The sequence below is a fragment of the Cololabis saira genome, chromosome 9 (genome assembly GCF_033807715.1).
Source record: "Cololabis saira isolate AMF1-May2022 chromosome 9, fColSai1.1, whole genome shotgun sequence".
In the NCBI taxonomy this organism is placed as follows: domain Eukaryota; kingdom Metazoa; phylum Chordata; class Actinopteri; order Beloniformes; family Belonidae; genus Cololabis; species Cololabis saira.
Window position 1 is genome coordinate 20,678,788 of NC_084595.1, and position 23,719 is coordinate 20,702,506.

General features: G+C 42.5%; 1 protein-coding gene across 1 annotated transcript in view; it reads right to left on the bottom strand.

Moving 5' to 3' along the window:
• Window positions 1-23,719, bottom strand: part of dmrt1 (doublesex and mab-3 related transcription factor 1) — a 37,656-nt gene that overhangs the window by 9,705 nt on the left and 4,232 nt on the right. The window contains exons 3-4 of the mRNA XM_061730730.1: window positions 21,414-21,571; window positions 7,944-8,115 (exon numbers count right to left, since the gene is read on the bottom strand). Coding sequence (XP_061586714.1) covers window positions 7,944-8,115; window positions 21,414-21,571 — 330 coding nt within the window. The remainder of the gene's footprint in view (window positions 1-7,943; window positions 8,116-21,413; window positions 21,572-23,719) is intronic.

Below are 23,719 nucleotides of genomic sequence, written 5' to 3' on the forward strand. Positions count from 1 at the left end.
TTTCAGTTATAATTGCATAAATTGTCTATATTTCATCACTTTAAGATGAACCACCATGGGCCCTGAGCAAGGCCCTCAACCCTAATTGCTCCATGAAATGGTGTGCGCATCTCAGATGTAAGTCGCTTTGGATAAAAGCGTCTGCTAAAAGACAGTAGTAGTAGTAGTACTTTATATACTGTCTTGGGGTTACATTTGCATAAAATGCTAAAAACCAAATTCTCAAAAATGGGAAGAAATAAAACCGATTTAATATGGCCTCTGTTTGCTGCCCTGGATCTGTTTGATAATTCTGACCCACACAATGTTTCTGAAAGCACTTATATCAACATTCTGGGAGGTGATTGGTCCTTACAGCATCATTAGCAGCCAATGCTTGCTGTTGAATCTCAATATTATACTAGTAGTAATCATCACAGTCATATAATTCATGCAACAGTTCAAAAAACTGTTTTAATAACACTAACCCAAATCGATATCGGAATCGAATCGGATAATCGATTCTGAATCTTAAGAATCGGAATCGATTCTTGACATTTGTATCGATCCCCCAGCCCTAGTCATTTCTGATTCAGATCATCAGATCAGCGTGCATCATGGGCCGTGTAAGAAGAACTGGACAAATGCTGCCCTTCCTTGTGCTGCGTGTTCAGGTGTTTCCCTGCTGCAGCACACCTGGCTACTCTGGTAGCCTTGTCCAGGAAGTAACTCCCGACGGAGGAGAACAGGACTCTTTAATCTGCTGAGGCCGAGAAAGTGACCTCCGGCTGCTACACAACATGAAACAGCACTTACTTTGGAAAGGTCACCTCTCGGCTCCCAGGATCCGTTTCAGGTTTAATAAATCCCAAAGAGTGAGAAGCCTTTTTGACATCTACAAGATGAGAGTGTGTGAGGAGGCATAGTTCACTCTGTGTGTGTGTGTGTGTGTGTGTGTGTGTGTGTGTGTGTGTGTGTGTGTGTGTGTGTGTGTGTGACCTGGAAGCAGGTAAAACTCCTTTTAAACCTGAAACAAAGAAGCGTAGTGACGCAGCCTCTCTGTTTGTTGTTTTCATCTTCTTGTTGAAGCGACAGACTTTATACGCGGTAACTCACGCCGGCGTACAGTACAGTATAGATTGAAGCGGGAAAAATCAATAGAATATCATCTAGAAAGATAGTAATGGATTTCTAACTTAATGGGCTCACACAGGTCTATCGATTAACAGGATTAACATCTGCAATACCTCAACAATCTGATTTGCATTTAAATGACTCTGCGTTCGGCGCTGACACCAATATAACAAAACAGACAAATGTATAGCCGGCGCCGGCGCTACGGCGCCGCTCGATTGTGACTTTAATATAAATCTGTTTTTCTCCTCTTTTGTACTTTTTTAGATAAAGTGTAAAGTAGTTGTGCCGACGGCCTGAAAACTTTCAACAGTTGTGAATTTTGAAGCCCAGACAAGGGCGCGAGCGTTGACGGATGCCGCCGCCGCCGCCTGCAAGACTGGAGCTGCCATTACTCTCTTTTGGTTGGGGGGGTTAGATCATCTGAGCGGTTAGATCCTGGCGAGAAAGCGAGTGTTTGTTGAGAAACAGTGTGAGTGTCTCTGTTTGTGTATATATGGACGGTCGGGGGGAGAGTGAGGTGAGATGCAGAGAGGCGGTGCGGCGGCGTCGGGGGGGGGTTTGATGGACTGCACTGTCACCTCCCGCCCTGCGATTTACAGCGGCGGGGCTGCTGACGAGCACGGGGCCGTAAACAGGCCGGCCGGGGGGGGCGTATTTCACAGGGAGCTGGCTTTTATGAAGAACACCGGGACGGCTCTGCCCACAGCTCCGCCCGGGCCGCCGTGACGGATGGAGAAAGACGCATGACAAGCTTCATCATTGTTTGTAAATCTTAACTGTTCCCGCTCACTAACTCCAGAAGGCAATTTTGCGGAGACAGCGGGGTTTGCAGAAGAGGAGGAGGAAGACGAGGGGGAGGGGGAGGAGGAGGGGAAAGGACAGCGTGGCACTTCTGAAGGTTATTTGGATCTCTGTATTTGGCCAAATGATTAGTCTTATCCTGGGAGGGAGATAAATCTGATGGGGCGCCGTCGGCGGGAGGGGCGGGCGGGAGGCTCGGAGCTCGCTGCCGTTCCCTCCTCACCAGTTCAGAGGCACAAAAGCCCGTTCAGTCCAAGAAAATCTAGACTACGTCATTAACGACAGCAATAACCTGCGTTTTAATCCGGCTGGGCCACCTCGGCCGCGCCGGAGATGCTGGTCCGTTCACATCGATTCATCTTTCAAGAGGCAACATCACGGTTAGACGATCATAAATGATCTTAAAATGAACGGCTTCTGCATTCTCTAAAATTGAGAGATAATTATATTTTCATGCCCATCTGATTAAAACAAAGAATAATTATCACAACAATTATCAGCTGAGCTGAAACTCCTGCGAAGGTCGTGAGGAAGGTGAAGGAGAGACGGCGGCGCTTCAGTTCTGCATTTAACCGGAGCTGGAAACAGCCGCTACGCCTCGGCAGAAACACTCGCCGTGACAGAAAAAAAATACCTGGGAACAACAGATGTACACTTTTAAATACTAATAGATGGAAGTGCTGCAGCCGACACAGTTGATGCCAATAAAAACTGCATTTAACGATGGCGCCGAGTCAATTATGCTTAGTTTTATAAAACATCAGACGCACACACACTTTTCCTCTACAGAACATATGTGAACGTTTACCCCTCGACTTATTATATTATTATATATTTATGCCCCAGTTGTTTATTGCACAAACAGAAAATCCCAACTACTGCTAGTGTTGACGTCCGTGTCGTCGGTCCCCAGGAAGAGATTTAAAGAGTAAAAGTGATTTTACAGGCTGACCTCTGGCTGATACTGATTATTAAAAAATTGACATTAATTATGTTTTTTAAGTGCTGTTTTTCCTGCAAACTTTGCATTTCTGCAATGTTCCCAATGTTTGTTTGTTTGGGGGGGGTCCCTTTATAGAGGCGACTACAGCGGTTTATTGTGTTCCACGCGTTGACGTGACGTGAAAAGTTGCTTTCATCAACAAAAATTATGACTAAATATCGTCGTCAATTAACCTTTATCACCTGAGGAAAACGAGACGCAACGAAAATTGCTGGTCATGTGACGATAATGATATTTAAATATATAATGCAATATCGTAGATGAATAAAAACGAGACTAAAATGTAGATTACAAAATAAAAACTCTGCTAAAATGTGTCTTCATTTTCGTTGACCAGAACGAGATGAAATGTTCTAACAAAGATCCTTAATATCCATTTTTAAGTAGTTTCCTCTGGTTTAGTTCTCCTGCTGGGTGACGTCACGTCCTCAATATAGTCGCGGCCCGTGGGGAATCAGATCCAGAAGATGCAGCTGCAGGTTAGAGGCTGATGCCGTTAACGCAGAGCTCTAGGTTCACGTCAATTAAAAACTAAGTTACATAGAGAAAGGGGCCGATGGCCGACGCGGGTATCTTCTCTGGGGCTGGGAGAAGAAGAAGAACCATCTTTGGATACACTTTCCTACATAGACGTGGAAAAATGCGGAAAAATAAATATATTGTAAACTCAAATTAGAGTCTTCTGTATCTGGAATGAATGTATTTTTGAGTCTATAAGGTAACAATAATACAATGATAATATAACCTTGTTTGAATTGTAAAATGGGTTTGGCTAAATACAATCTTTGAATAAAACTAGACTAAAATGGTCCTGGACAATTCTGACTAAAATAAGACTAAAATGCTCAGACTTTTAGTCGACTGAAACTTGACACGACTAAAAGGAGTATAAACGTGACTAAAACTAATAAAAACTAAAATGATGGCTTGACCCAAAGACTAGACTAAAACTAAAACTGAAACAGGCTGACAAAAACAACACTAGGTGACAGATGATTCAACATTGGATGTCCTTCCTGACAACACTTGCATATATATATATATATATATATATATATATATATGCATACATACATACTAACAGCCGCTCTGTGTGCAGCCCTATCCACACTGCTACATGCAGCTCTGTGGGCTTTGGGAAATGGGGTTCATGTGAGGTTCACTGTCCTTCCCAGTAACACGCCGGGGTTTGATCCGGTGACCTTCCAGTTGGAGGGAACCGACACGTGGTGCTACTTAAAGTTGAGTTCAGTCACACTTGGACCTCAACACTATACACGTAGCGCTGGAGCCTCCGACGAGTCTCTGAGAGTAAACAGTTTGACTGAGAGAGGTGACACATCCACGCCCAGCGAGGACCACCTGCTGAGAGCGTTGTCTTCTCCTAATGGAGCATGGCTGCGCGGCGGGGGGCTGACGTGGGACCCTCACAGCAGAGCAGCAGGTGAAAGTCAAACAAACACAGGTACGGGGGCAGATGGGGGGGCTGTGTGATGCTGGTGTGTCGGCGCCGTTTCCCTCTAAGAGAGGGATATCGATGTACTGATGATGCTTCTTTACGCACCGCGAGTAAACATTCATCTGTTATTTCCTGACAAGAAAATACACTTTTTTTTTCTAAATGTAGGAATAAAAAAGAAAAAAGTAATCAGGCTCCCTGGAGAACAAATGCAGCCCGGTGAGTTTTATATTAATATTTATGTATAAAAACACAGAAAGGCCTTAAAATGTCCAACCTCTTATGTTGTGTGTGAACAAAAGTGACTTTCTGTCCTGGACGTTGATTAGGAAGAGGTTAAGAAACATCAGGTCCTTGTCGGGACGCCGAGTCACTCAGTAAATCATAGGTTGGTAGAAGTAAGGTCATCTGTGGATTAGAGCGCCCGCACATGTACGAGGCGCTGCTTGAGGGATTTCACAGCAGCTTCAAACACGTTATCAGACGTTAAAAGGTAAATAAAGAACTTGCCAGTGTTTTTCTAACCTGGACATCACTGTAAACTATCCTGGAGTTACATTTGGTGCTTCTTTTGCTGTTCGGGTTCAAACCAGCTGCTCCCACGGACTCTTTAAACTTAATTGTTTGGTTAGAGTGAGAGGGCGCCCACTGGGGGTGGGACGACGTGATACACAATACTGGCTTTACGAGAACCAGACCATAATCTTCCTTTAGTTTGAAGGAAACTTCAGGGTTAAAAATAATGAAAGTTTATTTAGAAATGTTTTATAACGGCCCGTATATTAATGACCTTTGAGAATGTACCTCTACCGGTCGCTAACAGACGCTAATTGCCTGATGTGCTTTTGTATGTAATTTTAACAGATGCTGCAGAAGAAAGGGGAGTAAAAACACACTAAATATGTTTACAACCACAAATAAACAATTGTTATAATTCCAACGTTAATTATAATTATGTAACATTGAGGTTCATTTAGCGCAAGACCAGCCAGCTGCTGGAGGACTGCAGCACCCAAGGGTGGTTTTGTACGGGGGAGGGGCTCACGGTAGCACCTGCTGCTCGCTGAGAAGAGTCAGACCGTGCTTTTAATGTTTAAAACTCAAAACACCTCAGTAACATCTGAAAGGAGTCACTTGATGTGTTGCTAGTCGCTTTGGAAAATAGTCCCGGGAGGATGTGAAAACTCGAGGAGGAGGATCTAAAAAGACTCCAGGAGGATCTAAAGAGTCCAGGAGGATCTAAAAAGACTCCAGGAGAAGGATCTAAAAAGACTCCAGGAGGAGGAGGATCTAAAAAGACTCCAGGAGGATCTAAAAACACTCCAGGAGGATCTAAAAAGACTCCAGGAGGAGGAGGATCTAAAATCACTCGATGAGGAGGAGGATCTGAAGACTCCAGGAGGAGGATCTAAAAAGACTCCAGGAGGATCTAAAAAGACTCCAGGAGGAGGATCTAAAAACACTCGATGAGGAGGAGGATCTGAAGACTCCAGGAAGAGGATCTAGCCGGCTGGTGTTGTATAAGTATAAGCTGTCGGTTGTCGTACTGAGGACGCATCGCTCCTACTTCAGGCTGATTCAACTCGTTTCAGCTTTTCACGCAACGAGAAATATAATTTCTTTTTAATTTTGCAATATGGCCACGCCCCCAACGTTTACATAAAAGCTCCATAAAGTACACAACGGAAAATCATCTTCAGTCTGTCGCTGAACCTAAACGCTGAAGAATGCAATCAATAATAAAGAAATGAAAAGACCAAAGCAAAGATCAAGCCTTTACTGAGGGAGAAGATGTCTCACACTAACCGTCTGTACCCCTGATAAACCCGAGCAGGTATCCTGGTCTCCTCTGCAGCTCGGTGCAGGATCACCAGCCTCCTGCGCCTACATGCCTTCCTTTGGCATTGAGCACTTTAAGCGCTGCACATAATCTGATTTACCCACATTCATCGCTACTAAGGAGGCATAAAATCCAGTGGCCACGCTGCGCTGACATCTTCATCAGATTTCAGCTGCGCCAGAAATCTGCTGCTGCAGAATCACAGATCCAATCTGCTTCATGCGTGAACATTATGGCCTTTTATTTTCTCTTTCTACAGTTTTAAGATGGTAATAAAAGAGGGAAAAATAGAAAGTATATCTTCTTTTTCTATTTCAGAAAAACTGGTTCTGAGATATTTCACATTTCCAGCGCTTAACGTCAAGCTTTTTTAATGTTTTAACTGTTTGACTTTAGGTATCTGTCAACACTGAGTTTTGATCCGACATCAGCGTTACTTAAAATTCTTAATGTTTTTATTTAACAGTTTAAAAACAAATCCCTGTTCACTTCATCATCTTCATCTGGTCACCTGAGATGCTGAACTCGTCTCAGGTTGAACTTCTTGTGGTTCGTCCAGTTGCAACATGCTTTTTCTCTGGAAGAGTCCTTAAATGTTTAAGAATCTTTGCTCGTGTCATTTTCATCAACACAGATTCTTCCAGACTAAAATAACTCCAGATGACTCGCTGCTTCTCCAGCTGCAGACTCTGAACAGGAAGTTAGGAGTTAGTATGATGCAACATCCTGCACTGGATTTCGTTTATAAATATGACCGGGTATCAGACGGCAGGTAAATGGAAACATTCACTGATGCAATACTTGTATGTCCAGCAGTGTCAGTGAGTGTTTCTGCAGCACAGGAGTACCACAGGGGACTGTACTCTCACCACTCACTGTCATCTGCAGAAATACTCAGATTACTCTGCGGCTGTGGGGTGTATCCGAGGACCGGTGGAGCGTTTTGTGTGTCTTGGTGTTTCATTTTTGTCTGGTTCTGCTTGCTTTTGTTGCCTGGTCAGGTTTTGGTGGTTGGAGGAACATATTTATAGAGAAAAATGTACAATGTTTACAAAGATTGAACACACACTCCAGATCTGAGTTGCAACAAAGTAAACATCAACACCTCTGATTGATCGTCACGGTCAAAAGCATCAATGACGCCTGACAGTTTGGCTCCGTTTATTCGTCCTATCGGTCCTACTGACCCAGAAAGGCGGCGTTTGCTGCTCCCAGGCAACCATTAAGTCGAGCCCTGGTGCCATTATTTATTTCCTTATGTATTTAAGAACCAAAGTTTAAATGAGCTGCATGGGCTCCATGAATGACCCGGCGTTAGCTCACACACGTCGTTCCTGCAGACCATGCACAGCTCCAGATCTGCAAACACAACCGTGTCTGTTTATCTAACGTCCATTAACGACTCTGAAGGAGAAATGGTTTGAAATTTTAATGAAGCGTCTTTTAGTCTTTTACCAGACGAGATGACAATAAAGTGAGGATGCCCACCTAAGATAGCGGCTTTGATCAAGGCGCCGCAGCTGCCGTAAAAGAAGAAGTAAAAAAGTACAGTAAAAGTAAAAATGAAATTTTATGACACTCTTGACTGGAGTGCAACCCTCCCTTCAATGTCCCGTTGATAAAGTCTGGGTAAAACTTTATGGGGCCTGAGAAGGGTGTGTGTGTGTGTGTGTGTGTGTGTGTGTGTGTGTGTGTGTGTGTGTGTGTGTGTGTATGTCACTCACAGGTTGCCATAGCGTCGGAGCAGCTGTTGTTGTCGTCCAGGCTGAAGAAGGGCGGCACGCAGGCGGAGGAGCCCAGGCCCTGGGTCAGGTAGGCGGCTCCGGGGTAGTAGGAGTGCATGCGGTACTGAGAGGACACGTTGTGGCTGGACAGACGGCCATCGCCATGCGGCATCTGCTTCATGCAAAAAAATGAAAATAAAAAATGTAATTTCACATACAAAATAAACATAAATAGTCGCTTGATGATCCAATATGAAGGAAAACAACTTAAGATGATGTCAAAAGAATCTGTTACAGGCTTTAAGAAACCTGATGATCATCGTCTCTCTTCTGAAATTTGTGAAAATGTTCAAAATAAATATGATCATAGTGGGTCTCATTATTAGCCAAATAAAACCTCAGATGAAGAAGAAAATAAAACTTTATTCACTGTGCCTTTATTGACACAACAAAGCCAAAAAAACGAAACAAGTGGGCAATACTAAGTACCCGCATGATTCTAGACATTCACGTCTATACACGTCTCTGAAGGTTCACCACAGCATCTCAGCCAGGTTCAGGTCTGGACTCGGACCAGGTCCTTCCAGAACCTTGAGTCTTTTATTTTTCATCATTCTGATGTAGATCTTCTGCTGTGTTTGGGATAATTTCCTGTCACATGACCCAGTTTTCTTTTACCACACTGATGTCCTCACATGTGTCTCTAGGAGACTCTACAGAGGACTTCATGGTCCCCTCGGTGACTGAAAAGTGTCCAGATCCAGACCAGCATCTGTCCACCAGGGGGTCTGAGGTGGTTCTGCTGGTTTCCTCCAGAGTTCTGGATGAAGACCAAACATGTCCACGTTGGTCTCACGTGTCCAGAGGACCTGGATCCAGAAGTCTGCTGGTTTGAGGACCCTAGTCCTGCTTCCATGTTTTTCTTCTAACCGTTCTGTCGTGGACTTCAACATCTTGTGAGTCTGTCCTAAATGTTCTCCACTCGTCAATCTTTCTCTGTCAAACACAGACCTCCACATAGTTTGGAAATGGTTTTAGAGTCCTTTCTCGATTAATGTGCAGTAACAGTTTCTTGCTCCAAGACCATTGCTGATATCTTTCCCTCTTCGCATTGTGTTAACAAACACACCTGGATGCTCCAGACCAGCAAACCAGCTTTTATAGACGTCTGCAAAACCTGCTGATGATCAGTTCAGGAAGGACTGATGAAGCACGTTTCTACAACTCTTAAATCCCCTGGAAGCAGTAAGGGGGTACTTAGTATTGCCGACATAATATATATTTACTTCCCTTTTTTGGTTCATTTCTGTTCAATTAAGAAAAAAGTCCCACGTTTTTGTTCTTCTAAGATGCACCTCGATGGGATGATCGTTATCTGGTTTTATTTCTAGAACATCCACGCATATTTCCGTCACTTTTTAAATGAGTCCTTTAATTATCTGCGTTTCTGCGTGCCCCATCAGACGGACCTCCAGACACTCACAGGTCGCTCTCCGGCCGCCTGAATTGACAGGAAATGATCGGCGTTTGATTTCACGGGCATGCGGCTTGCTCCGAAAATGATCGGCAACAACAGGCCGAGCCGCCTCTCTCCGAGCCTCCGAGAGAGAACTTTAAAACGAGCCGTCTGCTCGGCAGCAGAGCCGCCTCGCTGAGGGTTTTCAATTTCATTTTTATGGAATTTGATTTCTGTCAGCCTGCAATACGTCACCTGTATTGTCCACGCCATCAGCCCCGGGACAGCTTTATAAACTGTTATTTAAGCTACACTCAGCGCTTGTACTGGCCTGTGAAAAATACAGCAGAGATTGGAACGTGTGCTTGTCGTTCCCAGGACACACATAGTACCAAACAACTGTGTTAGTGGGATTTGCTCACAAAACGTTTCTTTTTTTTTCCCCACAAGGAGAAAAAGGTTGATCAGAGCCGATCAGCTGATGATGCAGGACTAAAGACGTCAGTGGGTTTTTGCTTTTTATCCGGTTTGAACCCAGACTGTATAAGAATAACTGGACAACCCCTCAGTGATGTCACTTCCAGGTTTTCTTAAGAGTCAGTTCGAGGTGTAAATTTTCAAGGCTCGAGACGACGGCGTGCTGGTCGGAGCTGACTCCACCCACACTGCCGTTAACCCGGAAACCGACAGAACGAGAACTGAAACCGGTTGAGACGATCTCCTCAAAGATCGGCATACTCTTCGTTGTTTATTGAGCCGTCTGTCCAGGTGCTTTGAAGGGTTCGTCCTGCTGCCGTCTGAGGTGAGGACCACGGGAACTTTGCAGGTTCCCGCAGTGGAGAAAGTTGATCTTTTTTTGGCAGGGAACAAACTCATCGATGGCGTTGCACTTGTGAAGTAGAACAGCGTGCTTAAATCTTTACATCCCTTCTGATCAAGTCTGTCCAAACATCTCTGTCCAGTTAGGTGTTATATAAATAAACATATTTTCTTGTTCTGCATTTAATTCCAATTTTTAGTATTTTATTTTGCTGAAGTTTTGTGACGTTTCTGGTTATTTTCACTATTTACTTATTTTTAAATGTTATTCTATTGAAATACATTTTTTTGTTTTTGTATTTGCCTTATTTAGTATGCACTTATTTATCTTTAGTTGTACTTGGATTTATCTTTAATCTATCGGTTTTTGGTTGTTATTTGTTTTTTTTTGTTTTTTTCATTTTCATTTTTTTCATTTAGGAAAATTAATTTTCTTTTTTTCATTGTTTTCTGCTTATTATTATCTTTAGTTTTTATTTGTTTTTGTTTTTTTGTCTTGTTTTTCTTTTTAGTTGTTGTTCTTTGTACTTGTTATCTACTTTGTTATCTTCTTCTGTTTAACTAACATTTTATATTGTACTGCTGTACTGCTGAGGCAGCAACTAATGGGGATCTGAAATAAATAAAATAAAAAATAAATCTCGTTTCAGATGAAGTGACGTCTGAAACGAAGGCAAGCGGCGCTCCAGGACCCCGGTTAGACCAGCACCTCGTCCGCCTGTCAGCTGGTGGTCCCAAGACCCGTCTAAGCAGCGCTGCAGGGGGTCGGTGTTTCCACTGATCGCTGATTTTCAAATAAACCTAATTCTGGTACATCGTCCTGCGAGACGTCTCTCTCAACGTTGAAAATAAAATGGACGAACATCTTTAGTCCTTGATAAATTACTGTGATCGCCGCTACCGCTGTCAGGTGATGAAGTGGTCTGCAGCGACTTTAGTCTGACAGCTTTGAATTCACCGTTCAGATGAAAAATTAACCGGAAATCATAAGAAAATAAAGTTATAACAAATGGTTGTAACAAAACAGGGTCCTGTAACTCATAAAGCCACACCCCTAATTAAGCCACACCCCTGCTGAACCAAATCACCTTTATTTCTGCGTAAAGTAAACTAAAGGAAACAGAGTTATTATCGTTCACGAAAACTAACGAAATAACGAAAACTAAAATTGAAAAAACAATTTCGTTAACTGAACTAAATAAAAACGGAAATTAAAAGACAAAAACGATAACTAACTGAAACTATATTACGTGTTTAGAAAACTAACTAAAACGAACTGAAATTATAGATATAATTTCCTCCGTTTTCATCCCTGTCAATATAAGACTCTTGGTTTGATCAATTTATTCCGCTCTGGCCGTTTCGCTCCAACTGGCAGCTACGGCACCTGAACGCCTCACGGTCCGTGATGTCAAAACTAAAACTAAAACTAAAACTAATAAAAACTAAACTAAAACTAAGCATTTTTGAAAATATAAAAACTAATAAAAACTAGCAAACCCACACTAAAAACGAATTAAAACTAACTGAATTGAAGGAGAAAAAGTCAAAACAAAATAAAACTAAACTAAAATGAAAAATTCAAAACTATTATAACCCTGGGTTGAAACGAACGTTTCCAGACCTCCTGGATTGTTGATACGTCAGATGAGACCGACACATGAAAGAACTCTCAGTTACTCGCAGTTATTCAGACTCTGTGGCCGTGACAACCACGCCTGACCTGACGACAGCTCGGACGAGGAGACAGTTACACGTCTCCAACAGCTGATTCGTGCTCCACTTTTTTTACTTGAAGTATTTTCAGTCAGAACCCGCAGGGTGAAGTACAACGGTGGCTGGTTAACTAGTCCACTACCGGGGGTGGGGGGGCCCCTTTACCACCCTGAAAGTGCAGGCCTTCTTATCTGGCACCATCTCCCGTCTGGAAGCTCTGCACCACCCTCATACTCCCAGCATCCACCTGCATGACAGCCAAGCACCAATGAGGTAGATGGCCTGCCGCTGATAACGACCACGCTGTTTCCTCCGGGACTCTGGGGAGATTAGCTCAGGACCTACACGCTGCTAACAGATCATTGACGCGGGGATGTCAAGGAAATTCATACTTTGGAAGATGTTCTGCTGTTAAACGTCGACTCGGGGTTCAACTTCAGTTTTCTGAGGAAAAATGAGAAAAGAGTTGGTTGAATGTTCAGGACAAGAGTCTCATCCAAGAGTACATCAGCATTACGGATGGATGGATGGATGGATGGATGGATGGATGGATGGATGGATGGATGGATGGATGGATGGATGGATGGATGGATGGATGGATGGATGGATGGATGGATGGACGGTAGGGATGGGCGGTATGGACTAAAAAATTTATCACGATAATTTCTGGCATTTATCCCGATAAGGATAAAAATGACGATAAAAAAAATACCAATTCAACTCCACTTTTTTAACTATAAATCTATCACCACATTCAGTCTTTGGAGCCCCCAAATCACTGCTCTAAAAGATACTAAATGCTACTAAACTACACCAATTACATTGAATTAATAAAAACCAATTAAATGAGTCCACCTGTACTGCAAAACTGTAATGACTCCTCGCTCTCAGATCTGCCTTCCGCCATGTTTGTTACACAAAAACGTCATCAACGGGAATCTATCCTTTTTCTTTCTTTCTTTCTTTCTTTCTTTCTTTCTTTCTTTCTTTCTTTCTTTCTTTCTTTCTTTCTTTCTTTCTTTCTTTCTTTCTTTCTTTCTTTCTTTCTTTCTTCCTTCCCACACACGTACGTTGTGCGTGGATTTAACGCAGAACCATAAATCAGCTTTACACAAAAACGTCATCAACGGGAATTTATCGTTTTAACCGCGAGATGACGAATTCTTACCGTGGTATATCGTGAACGGTAAAATATCGCCCATTCCTAATGGACGGATGGATGGATGGATGGATGGATGGATGGATGGATGGATGGATGGAAAGGTGGGTGAATGGATGGATGAATCAATGAGTGGATGTTCTTCCATCAGCGTATGTTTCCTCCCTGATGACAGGTTTAAGTGTTTTGGCAGGGAAGCTCCGACCGCTCCAACCAGACACTGGAGGGCCCTTTTCTTTGGACAGGTGGTGTTTCTTGCAGGCCAGATGACACAAGGTGGTGCACCAGTTCACGGCCTGATGTACGACACATTTCAGATAAGTATATGATGAATAAATATTAATTAGTGTTCCGGGTTTCTGTTTTTCTGTCTGTTTGTGGAGATAAAACGAACCTTCCTACGATCAGCCTTGCATTCAAGACAAAAAACACAAAAACATGGTCTCTGAATTTCAGGAAGCGTACCACGTCGCCTTCCAGGCTGACAGCTTCACGCAGAAAACCATAAATCACACGAGAGGATGGCTAAATTATGCTAAAGAGCGCTAACTGATTAGCATTAATGCGCTCACTCTGGGCCTGGAGCGCTGAGGCGTGGCGGCTTGTTCTTCTGTCGACAGACAATACCATTAACCTTTGCAATTCAGCCTCCGCCGTGCGCCTGCAAGATGGCGGAGGCAGTGACCCCAAAACTGGATGTTGCGACTGGAGGAAGTGAGCAGAGGCGGGGCGGAGGGGAGGCAGGGTGGACAAATGTGGCTCATCAAAAACAAAGCACATCATCAGAGATCATGAGAGAGTTATGGATGTAATCCACCTCATGCATAAACTCACAGTCTTTGATACACAGAGACACCCAAACATAAACCAGCAACACACTGGGATGGTCTGATGTTCACCACCACCATCTCCAGTGCTGACGTTTAAATAAAACTAACATAAATGTTAAGTTCTGGGGGAGTGATTTCAGGAAACTATCCAACTGCAGTCTTTCAGACCGACATTGTGATTTCATCTGTGATTATGAAGCTCAACTCTCATCCTGAGTTACGGCACTTTTCCACTTACGTACTAGTGTTGCTTCTGTCAGCCTGTTTCAATTTTAGTTTTAGTGTAGTCTTTGGGTCAAGCTATCATTTTAGTTTTTATTAGTTTCAGTCAACTAAAAGTCCGAACATTTTTGTCAAAAAAAATCTTTAGTCAAAGATTGTATTTAGCCAAACCCATTTTACAAATCAAACAAGGTTCTTGTTATTATATTATTGCTACCTCATAGACTCAAGAAAACATTCATTCCAGATACAGAAGACTAATTTGAGTTTACAACATTTGTATTTTTCCGCATTTCTCCCCATATTTTTCTTTTTCGACGACACATTGGGTTTTCTTTTCCACGTCTATGTAGGAAAGTGTATCCAAAGGTCTCTTCTTCTTCTCCCAGCCCCAGAAAAGATCCCCGCGTGGCCGGCCATCAGTCCCTTTCTCTATTTAACTTTGTTTTTAATTGACGTGAACCTAGAGCTCTGCGTTAACGGCATCAGCCTCTAACCTGCAGCTGTATCTTCTGGATCTGATTCCCCACGGGCCGTGACTGGGATTGAGGACGTGACGTCACCCAGCAGAACTAAACCAGAGGAAACTACTGAAAACATGGATATTAAGGATCTTTGTTATAACATTTCGTCTCGTCTCGTTTTGGTCGGTTTGGAGTTTTTATTTTGTAATCTACATTTTAGTCTCGTTTTTATTCATCTACGATATTGTATTATATATTTAATTATTGTTATCGTCACACGACCAGCATTTTCGTTGCGTCTCGTCTCGTTTTCCTCAGGTGATAAAGGTTCGTTGATGGCGATATTTAGTCATAATTTTCGTTGTAGAAAGTTACTATAGTAGCTACTTGGCTCTGCTCGGCTCGTCCCAGTTTCTTTTCCATTACAATCCAGGACCCGGAGCAGAAGTAGGAGGTTGGAGCGAAGCTGCTGTGACGTATGTGTGACACAAATGAAGAAGAAGAAATCACCAAAGATGTAGAACCTGGAGGAGATGGTATATGTGCTGCTGGGTCTGTGACTTGTGTTCGATATCAAGTTAAACAATGAGTGTAAGAGAAAGGGCTGGGGATCGATTCAAATGTCAAGCATCGATTCGATTCCGATTCTTAAAATTCAGAAAGGATTATCACGATTTGATTCAATATCGATTTGGGTTAGTGTTATTAAAAATGTTTTTTGAGCTGTTACCTGAATTATATTATTATTACTGTGTATGCAACATAGGGCTGCACGATTAATCGTTAAAAAATCGCGATCTCGATTCATGCTTGAACGCGATCTCATTTCCAAATGACGACGATTTAAAAAAAAAAAAAAAAAATTTTTTTTTTTTTTTTTTTTTTTTAAAGATGGCTGCATAAAAAAAGGACTAGGCCTATGTTCTAGGTTGTTGTAGTCCTGTCATGGTCAACTATCATGTTGTCATGTTTGTTATATTTTGTTAATGATTGTGGATTACATTTGGAGAAACATCTACCTTTCTCATCACCTGACACATATTGCACATAAATATTGTTAAAATTGTTATTGTTAAAATTATTTAAAGACAAGAGAGATGTTTATTGTTTTTATGTTCAATGTCAGCTGTTACAGCAAAAAGCAGCCAGAGGAATAATTTGTTGCCTCAGAACTACAGGATCTGTTACAAGTCCCCTTTCTGAAAGGGTGTTCAACTCAGGGAGGAACAAATATTGTTCAAAATTGTTATTATTGTTTAAATTATTCAAAGGTTTGTGTAAAGAAGACAAGAGATGTTTATTGTTATTATATTTTTGTTCAGCTGTTGCAAAGTTAAAGTAATAAGTGCAATAAATTTTATATTGGAAAAAAATCGTGAGAGAATCGTGATCTCAATTCTAAGCAAAAAAATCGTGATTCTCAATTTGTCCAGAATCGTGCAGCCCTAATGCAACATATGAATACTAGTATTATATTGAGATTCAACAGCAAGTATTGGCTGCTAATGATGCTGTAAGGACCAATCACCTCCTAGAATGCTGATATAAGTGCTTTCAGAAACATCTTGTAAGTCAGAATTATCAAACAGATCCAGGGCAGCAAACAGAGGATGCCAGAGGTGTCTATATCTGCAGCAGTGGACTGCTATTAGGACACTAACCTGGTGCATTATAAAAAAATGACATTAAAAATTCACCCAAAAGCTGTTATTGTTGAATATAAATACACTTTTATTTTAAGTTTAACGTGAAAAAGACATTCTTAGCCAAGGACAATGTAAACATTGTTTTTATTTTTATTAAAAGTAAAATAAATTAAATAAACATTTTTCAAATTTTCTTTGCCCGACTGTCACCAGGTTTAGGAACATCTGCACCTCAGAGTCACCAAACAGACTTCTGCGCTGCCGTTGCAGATCGAGTAGGAGAAGACGCCACCGTCAAAGTCGCTCTGACCAATCGGTGGCCTGTAGTGTGATGATGTCACATACAGCCAACTCAGCCCGCTTAGAACCTCGGCGGAGTAGATACAGAAAAGTATCCACTCGGCACGGTAGACCCCTGGTGGGAAAGAACCAAACCGAGTGGAGGCGAGCCGAGTCGGTACAAGCGGAAAAGCGCCATTAGATTTCTAAGACGTGTTGGAGCAGTTTAGAAAACATGAAAGTACGTCGTTTGTAGGTAAAGTTACCAGTTAAGTAGAAGGTTTGACTCAAGACGGTTCCTTTACTGACCGCCAGGATCCAGATCCAGACCTGCGGTTAAAATGTTCAACATTACAGCAGAAACAAAGACTTATCCAGTCTGGACCAGAACCAGTTCTGGTCTCCATAGTTGGATCTTTAACAACCCGACGGGGTGAATCTTTATATACCTCATCAGGTAAAATCAGATCAGAGGATTTGATTAGCGCTGTACAGACCTCAGAGCTGTGAATAAAGACGGTCTCGGTTGGAGAGCACGTCACACAACAACAACAGCGGACGTCGCTGTAGGAGACCGAGATACTCAAGACAGAGACAATAAGAGACTTAACCTCCACCACCTTCATAATCGTAACGCTGCCGTTTTTGTGTGACTCCATTAACTGTACGGCACCAACTGTGACTCTTTTATAAACCGTTTTCAGTTGAGATTTAAATAATTTAAGGTGATGAAACACCAATCTTTAATGAGGTTTTAATCCCTCAGTGTTGCACTGGCTCTTCTCTACGCTGCATTTATCATCTACACAAACCTGCAGAATAATACGAATCAAACCAGAATAACCAGTTTAACATAAATGCAGAAGAGCTGGGATGTTTCTAACCAGACAAATACCAAACATTTCAAAACATCAAATAGCTGTCCGGGGTCACGAGGTGACCAGTCGTAACACTGGAAGTGTCTGATGAGCAGTTCAGATGTTTCCGGGTAAAACTGAAATTAAAAACTCCCAGAAACCACGACTGAGTGATAACTGAGCGGTCGCTAGTGAAACATCACAGTGTGTCACTTTAGACACTAACCTGTTATCTGCTTCAAACATCAAAGATTGTAAGGTTGTAAAGATGACCACCCCGACACAAAAACTCCCCTAGCTGACCAACAAAAACAACTTTCTACAGCCATACGTTTTACCATCAAGCTTTTTTTTGGGGGGGGGGGGTTAGGGGCCTTGCTCAGGGGACCATACTGGTGTCATTGCTGTTGCCAACCTGGGGACTTCAGCCTGGGTCCTGCAACAGGCCCCAGCCCACCTCTGTAATCACTCAGCTACCATCCCCACAAATATAATAACAAAAGAAGCAGCACTCTTCCCATTCAGAGCCATTGCCACCGGTACCAAATGTACTGGGCCAATCGAAATGAGACAATTCACACAATTCAAAACAACCAGGATGATGCAGAATTACTAACAACTAGGGATGGGCGGTATGGACAAAAACATTTATCACGATAATTTCTGGCATTTATCCCGATAACGATAAAAAAATACCGAGTCCACCTGTACTGCAAAACTGTAATGACTCCTCGCTCTCAGATCCGCCATGTTTGTTACACAAAAACGTATCAACGGGAATTTATCCTTTTTTTTTCTTTCTTTCTTTCTTTCTTTCTTTCTTTCTTTCTTTCTTTCTTTCTTTCTTTCTTTCTTTCTTTCTTTCTCTCTCTCTTTCCTCCCTCCCTCCCTCCCTCCCTCCTTCCTTCCTTCCTTCCTTCCTTCCTTCCTTCCTTCCTTCCTTCCTTCCTTCCTTCCTTCCTTCCTTCCTTCCTTCCTTCCTTCCTTCCTTCCTTCCTTCCTTCCTTCCTTCCTTCCTTCCTTCCTTCCTTCCTTCCTTCCTTCCTTCCTTCCTTCCTTCCTTCACGTACGTTGTGCGTCGATTTAACGCAGAACCAAAAATCAGTTTTACACAAAAACATCATCAACGAGAATTTATCGTTTTTACCGTGAGATGACAAATTCTTACCGTGGGGAATTTTTTTGACGGTTTATCGTGAACGCTAAAATATCGCCCATTCCAAACTAACAACCCTTTGTATCAATAGGTTTGCACTGGGGACCCAACAATGGCCCAACTAGCCCGACTCCAGTGCAGACGGTCTGGAGTCTTTACCGGTACTAGTCTGGTCATTTCTCTGAATGTGTCTGTCCTGTGGCATCCAGAATTTTCTCCGCATCCGTTGATGGTGGGAAGCAGGGAAGGTGTGATGGGTGAAGCTTGTAGCACCGATAAGAGACAGCAAAGAGCTTTCAGATGACTCAGGTGGACCCAGGACTTCAGACTGACCTGCAGAAGTGGGTCGGGACTGTTTCTTAGCAATGGATGGTCTAATCCTGGTCACCTGACTGCGAAGGAGCACCTCTGCACCCCAGATGTTGGCCGGGAGTTTCCATCCATGCTGTTCATCGAGAGTTCCCATGTGACACCTGCTGATGCTGCGTGTGATGTCATCACACAGCTGTTGCCGAGCAACAAACATAACACTGCCATGCGTTCACGAGGGTTTTACCTAAACCCACTGCCCAACTCTCTCACCTCGGGTGTGTTTTAACTAGAGGTGGGAGCAATTCATCGATGTGTCGATGCATCGCGATGCGTCACGTGACGATTTGGAATCGATTAATTAATTTTTTATTTATTTATTTATTTTTTTAAGTTATCCTATCCAGATTCCAGACTGAATAAACTGCTGAATCATTTCATTTTCAAGAATGCACATTTCTTATTGTTTCTTATTGTCTTGAAATATGGCAGATATGTTTACACTAAATAAATTTGATGGAAGTACATATCTTGTTCACTTGAATTAATGAACTCGTTAAATCCAGGGCTTGAGCGCTTTCAGTGTTTTCCACCAATAGAAGGCGCTCTCATGCAAGTGCAGCTTTCCCTGGTCAAAGTTAAGTAAGTCAAAGAGCAAATGTTTACATTGTCATAAAATAAATTATTTTGTGTCTTTGAAAAATACATGTCAAATGTTCAAAAAACCTTGTTATTTACTTAATGAGTGTTGTTAGAGGAACTGAGTTAATTGATTGGCTATTTATTTACAAATGTAGCCACAGATGAAGACAAAATCAATCTTGTATGGAAAAAAGCATTAAAAATCACAATAATCGAAGAATCGTGGCACCAATAATCGAAATCAAATCGAATCGAATCGTGAGGTACCCTTGTTTGCACACCCCTAGTTTTAACTTGACCTTTGTTGGTTTATTTAACGTTTCTCTTTGGGGATCCATGAAATGTTCAATTGTCAAGTTTAATTCAATAAACAAAGTGGGCGGAGTTACCCTCCAACCTAAACATCGCCAGGTCAATCCCCAGCCCCGGCTTCTGCTCTTGTGCCTTTGAGCAGGACACTGAACCCTGGTAAAGCTGGCCTCACACCCAAATAATGGGTTTTTATTTCATTACATTTATTTTACGGCGGCCTGGTAACGTAAATACTTAACTTTACAATCCTGCTGTAATCTCTAACGCAGGGGTAGGCAATTCCGGTCCTCGAGGGCCGGTGTCCTGCATGTTTTAGATGTTTCCCTGCTTTAACACACCTGATTCTAATTAATCATCGTCATCAGCTTGTCATCCAGGGCTGCACAGCTCTGTTAATGACACAGGTACTTTTATCACGGTGTGCTGAAGCAGGGTAACATCTAAAACATGCAGGACACCGGCACTCGAGGACCGGAATTGCCTACCCCTGCTCTAACGTCTCACCTTTGTTTCGACACCAAATGTATTTGAAAACGCCTCCAAGTTGCTGACATATTTATTTTAAAGTAGTTAGATGACCTTTTAAGAGGTTAAAGATGAAAACATTCAAAATCCTATTTAAGACACAAAAACACATCAGCTACCGCATGAATATGAAGTTTCAGGAAACAAGATTAAATCACTAAAGTTTGACCTACCGTCAGTGGCGGAACGTTATGTCTACGGGCCCCAGTGCAAGCCCGATGTACGGGCCCTTTAGTATGTTGCACTGTACATTGAGACGCAAACTGCAGGACAACGTCTTTAACTGAATAGACCTACTCACTCACGGTGGCTAGACTAGACTTTAATATCATAAGCGTGCGGTGACTCTTATCCACTTCAGCAAACTAAACTTGTGGAGATCACCGTGTGCATGCGCACGTCTGGGACAGAGAGATGGCGGATGTTCTTGCCAAGTGAGTGTAGATGGCTAGGACTGCATCTGTTCAAATCTGTTACAATAATAAATAAATTACTTGATAAAGCCACTTCTTTTGTTGTTATATATCAATCTTTTGATCTGCCACAATGATGTAATGAATTTAAAGGAAAACGCCTCAAGTTGAGGGCTTTTCTCAGAAATTTTTAGGTGAGAATAAAAAAGCGATTTATTAGATTAATCAATTACAGATCTTAATGAATTGCTTAATTCTTTAAATCACGTTAAGTATTTATTATAATAATAAAAACTATTTCGTTCTTAACGTTTTTCATTTATCCATCTATTGATTTATGTTATTGATTTGACTGGTGCAGAGGTTATTGGATTATTTTATAGTAACATTTCTAAATTATTTATTTAATAACAACTCATTTTTTCATAATTTCATTTCAAACATTCCTGATGAGACGAGTTTACAGAAAAAAGGGAAACAGTCTTCATGTTTTGGCTCACAGACGCACGGATACACTCCCAGATGTGCAAACAGCTGCCCAGAAACCTTAAACACCCGCTACGGGTGGCGAGCGGCTTCAGCGTCCTTTCAACTCAACAAGCGGCGCCTGTTGCTGTTTGGGGCACGAACGTCCCGTTTAAAGGCCCCCGCAGGCCGGAGGTTACCTGGTACTGCTGGTAGTTGTAGAGGTTGCCGTAGTAGGTGGGGTAACGTGACGGCTGGTAGAAGTTGTAGTAGGAGGTTTCCAGCAGCAGGTCGGACGCTCCGTCGCCGTGAGAACGGCCGGCGGCCGACGGGCTGGACGACGCCGTCGAGCGACTTCCTGGAGAAAAAGACAGATGACGAGAGAAAGACAGATCAAGCGTTTGTGCTTTTCAGGACGATTTCATGTTTTTTCGTTATAAGTCATGAGTACATTAATCACAGCAGTGAATATTATGGGATTTTGAATTTGTGCATCCATCAGCAGAGTTCAGCTTACACCCGTCACCTGGTTGGAAACTAATTAGAAACGTGCAGCATTTAATGAAGCCCCAATGCTCAAACCAGTGTCAAAGGCGCCATCTGCAGGCGGCTCCTGCACAGACCCCTCGTCACAATCTAAAAACGTGCACGTGTCCATCAGGGTGAACACCTCCATCAAATCGTAATTACTCGCTATCAGTTGCACTTTTTCTTATCAGCAAGGCCACATTCTTCTCAGGCAGACGGTGATCTTTCCAGCACGCACAATGAAGACACTGTGCAGCCCTGAGAGTGCAGATAATGGCATTTGTTGTCCCTGCTCCGCGGCGAGACCTGTCATCAGCGTATCAACGAGTGCTCGACTCCTCTTTTCCAACCGTGGTATCCTCCATCCGCTGCCAGGCCGGCTACCCGCCGTCCACAGACAAAGGAGAGGCAGAGCCGGCCGTGGGCGGCCTTGACTTTTGTCATACGCCAACTTCTAAAAAAACAAAAAAAAAGGGAAAAGGAACCGGCTATCGAGGCGGGAGGGAACACAGTATCTGCGCCTTCCTCCGCAGATCCCCCCCAAGGACAAACGCAAGGATAGTCTTTCGTTTGGCTGCCATCAAATCATTTTTATTTCTATTAATTTCCCCATGAAGCTGATTTAAGCCTCAGTTGCGGCATCACTCACGCCTGCATGGCGCACCTGAGCAGCAGAAGGCTGGAGCAGTCCCACACACGCCAGTCAAAGTTAGATTAATATGACGTTGAACTCAAAGCTCTGTTGTGACGTTTCTCATCCTCCTCACCCGAAGACCCGTCTGTTGTTGACATGAACCCGGAGAGACGGCTCCGACTGCTTGATCTTGTTAATAAATGAGCATCTAACGTTGATGACTAATGCTCGGGCGTCGAGCTACTGGACCCTTTTTTTTTTCCTTAAGATTCCTTCTCAAAAATGGATCAGTCATTTAAAAAGGGAGTTTATATCAGCAACTACACGAGTATTTGAGTACGTTTGGTTTTAAAATAAAAGCATTAATATTTCCATAAAATGTGGTCTGATCCTCGTCTATTACTGATCTTTCGCTTAACGGTTTTGCAAGAAATTTCAAGGTCATGGATACATTTCCAGAGTTTGGGGAGTGATCCCATCATCTCAGACCCTAGAGGTGGCAGTCGGAGACTGGCTTCCCCACGTTTTGGCATTATGACAGAATCAAAGATGCTTAAAGGCACGGTAATTAATTTCTCTTCATATCTGAGTAATAGCTGGCTGGCTTGTCGCTCCAGTGCTCTATGAATTTGCCCTACCGTAACCCTGCCAGTAACTGGTTGGAGTGATGTTTGCAATGGTTTGAGAGCGCTGGCTGCCCCCGCTCTTTGTTTCCAGTTGAAGTAACAAGAGCTGTAGAAAGTTTCGTTTTTTATTCTCTTTTCCTTATATTTTTATAATGAACTTACAAGACGGCGTCTCAAGGGTGAATGGCTTACAATTTTTTTGATATTATTCGACCACCAATAGAAAAGTTTTTGTCTGCAACTCGAAACTCTGGCTTATACTGTTTAGATGTGAAAGTAGGGCTGCACGATTCTGGACAAAATGAGAATCACGATTTTTTTGCTTAGAATTGAGATCACGATTCTCTCACGATTTTTTTCCAATATAAAATTTATTGCACTTATTACTTTAACTTTGCAACAGCTGAACAAAAATATAATAACAATAAACATCTCTTGTCTTCTTTACACAAACCTTTGAATAATTTAAACAATAATAACAATTTTGAACAATATTTGTTCCTCCCTGAGTTGAACACCCTTTCAGAAAGGGGACTTGTAACAGATCCTGTAGTTCTGAGGCAACAAATTATTCCTCTGGCTGGGATGAACCCCCCATTGCCTTTTGCTGCTATTAAGAAGCTGCCGATACAAAAGGTAAACATTACAAAAAATATGATGGTGCCTGATAAAAGACTGGCATCAACTTTGTAACAGCTGACATTGAACATAAAAACAA